This window comes from Miscanthus floridulus, chromosome 15 (assembly GCF_019320115.1).
Source record: "Miscanthus floridulus cultivar M001 chromosome 15, ASM1932011v1, whole genome shotgun sequence".
In the NCBI taxonomy this organism is placed as follows: Eukaryota; Viridiplantae; Streptophyta; class Magnoliopsida; order Poales; family Poaceae; genus Miscanthus; species Miscanthus floridulus.
Genome location: NC_089594.1, coordinates 24,219,319 through 24,223,518, shown reverse-complemented (window position 1 = coordinate 24,223,518; position 4,200 = coordinate 24,219,319). Strand labels below are relative to the sequence as shown.

Here is a 4,200-nt window from a genome sequence, read left to right as displayed (position 1 = left end):
TGGTGCTAATTTTTTTGCTATCATATTCTTTTATCACTGGTTATTGGAAAATGTGACTGAGTTTTCTCAATCTGGTGGAGAGACGCTTTAAGTCAAGTTATAAGAGATAAGTTATACAATAGTTATATCTTCTATTTACATACAAAAAGCTTTTCTTTTTTATTATTATATAGTACCATCTCTCATGCTTAATCCTCTTATACATTTTATCTAAGCCCACCATTATATATGTGTTTGACTAGCTTGGCTATAAAATCATTATCGTACTTATTCAAACAGCAGTGCCACAACCAAGAGCATGTTCACTGGTTGGTTTCTGGGCAGATAAGTCCGGCTGGTGTTGGTTTGTTGTGAGAGGAAAACACTGTTGGCTGACTGATAAGCACTGACTGAAACCAACAAGCGAAAAGGCTAGCTTCGCTATAAAATCATTATTGTACTTATTCAAACAGTAGTGACACAACCAAGATCCACATAAAATCATTATTGTACTTATATTCAAACAATAGTGACACAACCAAGGCAGCTAGTTGGAGCTGTGGAGCAAACAGGTGGAAGAACACCGGAACAGAGAGTCGCATAGGCCAGCCACAGGTTGCATGCATTGAGATTTGAGAGAGCAGAGCAGCAGCTCATGAACAGAGTTTCCCTTGCAAATGTTTCTTCAGCTGAATGGAGGATTACAACCGGAAACACCACCACAACCACAAGTCTCCACCACACATAAACCCACCCCGCCATGATAGCAACAACCTACTCCAACGGCAGCAGCAAGTAAACTAATAAGCTGCTGCGGCTACTACGTACTAGCCTCCTCCTAATGAGGAAGGAAGGGGAACACCCTGCAGGCTGTCCAGTGGATGATCCAACGGCAGTCAGTTGGAGCTAGCTGCCCCTCCGTATGAGCATCCACTGGGCGCGCGGGCACATGCACGGTACACCGCGTGGCTTCACTACTTGCGCTTGCCGCGCTGCTGCTGCTGCTGCTTGTCGCCGGCGGCCTCGCCGTGGAGGAGGTCCACCAGGCACGGCTGCTTGCAGTTGATGCAGGTCGGGTAGTCCTTCTTGGCCACCATGCAGTACATGAGGCACCGCGTGCAGGCGCCGATCACCATCGGCGACTTTCCCCCGGGGCTGCCGCCGCCGCTCGAGCTCCGCCCGTCCGACGACACGCACGAGCTCGGCGACGACGAGTCGCTGTCGTCGTGGACGCCGTCCACCTCCATCCCCACCGGCGGGGACAGGTTCAGCTGCAGCTCCGGCCGAGTGCTCCTCACCCCGCCGCTGCCGCCGCCCCGGCTCATGGCTCACGTTCAACACCTATACACCAATTCATCATCAGAGACACTGTCAAACTTACCACACAACCTATATAATATATCAAAGCATGAGCAAGAACAAAGAACAGCTGTTAGTTACCTCAAGCAAGCTTGGAGAATGGATGGATGCCAAGAGAGGAGAGGTGGGAACAGGAAAGGAGATGAGCTTTGATGCGTTTGGTTGAGCGGCTAGGAGTCAAGTTATATAGGGCAGGCAGGGGGTGCCATTGTGTCAAGTAGGGGAGAGGTCAATGCTTCTCTTTACTTGGCATTAATGCAAAACAACAAAGCCCCCGCGTCCTCTTCTTCCTCCTCCTCCCTACTGCAGCTGAGTATCTCCTCCTTTCTCTCTCTCTGATCGGTGATCCTATCCTAGTCTGCGAGATTCATGCCTCCTCGGCTCCTCCAAGATCATTTTTTTTTCTGAACTTTCCATGATCATGTTTTACTAGACAAACATCTTCATAACTAAGGTTATTGTATTTGTATTCAGCTGCTGGAACGGAACCACAAACTGCTCTACTCTACTCTGTCCCAACAAGCATGCCCTGCCTGCAGCTGCAGTAAAAATGTAAATCAGAGACATCCGTGGTGTATGAACTATGAAATCAAAGCAAGGGCAGCAAGGCAATGTTTATCTTCATCAAGCTCGAATTTACTCATCCTTTTGAGATTCTCCTTTCTTTTTTTTTCTGGGGTCCTCTATGACTCCACCGTGCAGTGCAGCGCTGCTGGCAGGCAGTAGTACGTACCTGTGAGTAATTTTACACCATACTGTTGGCAGCAGCAGCTGCATATAGGCCTCGTTTAGTTTCTAATTTTTTTTCTTCTACAGTAAAAGAGCATGCTTGGACACATGCATGAAGTACTAAATGTAGACGAAAAAAAAGCTAATTGCACAGTTCTCGGCAAAATCGCGAGACGAATCTTTTAAGCCTAATTAGTCCATAAAAAGCCTTAAATGCTACAGTAACCCACATGTGCTAATGCCCGATTAGTTAGTATCATTAGATTCGTCTTGCAGTTTTTTAATGGGTTCTGTAATTTGTTTTTTTTATTAATATCCAAAAACCTCTCCCGATATCCTTCCGACACATCCGATGTGACACCCAAAAAATTTCAACTCCCCAGTTAAGGACGTGTTTACTTCGCGAAATGAAAATTTTTGGGTGTCACATCGGATGTTTCGGGGATGTCGGAAGGGGTTTTCGGATACTAATAAAAAAACTAATTATATAGCTCGCCTGAAAACTGCGAGACGAATTTATTAAGCCTAATTAATCCATCATTAGCGCATGTTGGTACTGTAACACTTATGGCTAATCATGGCCTAATTAGGCTTAAAACATTCATCTTGTGATTTCCAACCAAACTGTGCAATTAGTTTTTTTCATCTATATTTAATACTCCATGCATATGCCGTAAGATTCAATGTGATACTTTAGGGTGAAAATTTTTAGGAACTAAACAGAGCCTCAACACACCCATAGTTTTATCACCTTGAATGCCCCCTTTATGGTGAGATTTATGGCCACAGCAGCTGATCAAAGGGCTTCTACTCTCCATCTAGCAAAGTAGTAAATGTGCATCGATGAGCCGCAGCTGCTTATGATGACGACCACTCGATCTTAGCCCTGTTTAGTTCCTCCACCAAAACAATATTTAGAACACCAAATAAATAAATAAAAATTATAAAAATATATTTTATAGTAGTGTATTTATTGATATTAATTTGATCTTATAAATCTAGATGCTCTGATTTTATATATTTGGTTAAATTTAAAATGTTTAATTTAGAATAGCCCTAGAAATTGATTTATTCATGACCGGAGGAGGTGCCGCTCTCTCTTAAAGTAAGTGTACGTCTCGCATCAAAAGCCAAACTTTTATTTTGTTTGACCAAATATGTGTAAAACTTTTATTTAGTTTGATGTAAATAAGTAGTATTAACATAACACTTATGATAACAAGTATTAACATGACACGCGGACGAGGAGATCGAGGTGCTTCCTGCTCTTCCTTCGTGGACGTAGCCAGATGGGACAACTCAACTGAGCATGTCCCACACCCACGGCACGGTAGCCCGATTCCCCTCGCACTCCCAAGGCACCTTCTGCATTTAGACCACCTCACCTGTTTAGGGATGTGACGCTAAATATAAATTAAAAAATAACTAATTATATAGATTACGACTACTCTACTCCGCTAGACGAATCTTTTAAACCTAATTAGTTTATGATTTAACAACAAAGTGCTACAGTAGCACATATGCTAATAATAGATTAATTAGACTTAATAAATTCGTCTCGAGGTTTAGTGACGGATTATGTAATTTCTTTTCTTATTAGTATCAAACATCCCATATGATACTCCATGTAATATTCAATGTGACACCTTAAAATTTTACACCCTTATCTAAACACCACCTTAATATAATATTTAGAACATGTAGCGCGTATTAGAACAGTGCTGCGTATTTATTATTTCCATCCTCCCTATCCAAGCTTTTTAGTCGCTTAGCAGTGAAAATGTAGCGCTAAGGCCTTTCTCGAAAGTTTATATCATATCCCATCAAATGTTTGGACACACATATAAAGTATTAAATATAAAATAAAAAATAACTAATTACACAGATTTCGACTACTTTGCGAGACAAACCTTTTAAGCCTAATTAGTCCATGATTTGATAATAAAGTGCTACAGTACACATGTACTGATGATGGATTAATTAGGCTTAATAAATTCATCTCGCGGTTTACCGACGAATTCTATAATTTATTTAAGATTTTGTTGTAATTCTTGAAATTCTCGAACAAATCCAATCCAATAGAATATTTTTTTTTGAAATTCGTAAATCATAAATTAAGTAATAAAACATAGA

The 4,200-nt window shown here is 41.5% G+C and overlaps 1 protein-coding gene across 1 annotated transcript; it reads right to left on the bottom strand.

Annotated features, from left to right (window-relative positions):
- Positions 1–688: 688 nt before the first annotated feature.
- LOC136506520 (protein GL2-INTERACTING REPRESSOR 1-like) lies at positions 689–1,476 on the bottom strand. The gene is made up of 2 exons (XM_066501445.1): positions 1,420–1,476; positions 689–1,320 (listed from the first exon to the last, which is right to left on the bottom strand). Exon 2 carries the CDS (start codon positions 1,302–1,304, stop codon positions 954–956), a length of 351 nt encoding a protein of 116 aa, XP_066357542.1. The 5' UTR covers positions 1,305–1,320; positions 1,420–1,476; the 3' UTR covers positions 689–953.
- Between the last annotated feature and the right edge of the window lie 2,724 nt (positions 1,477–4,200).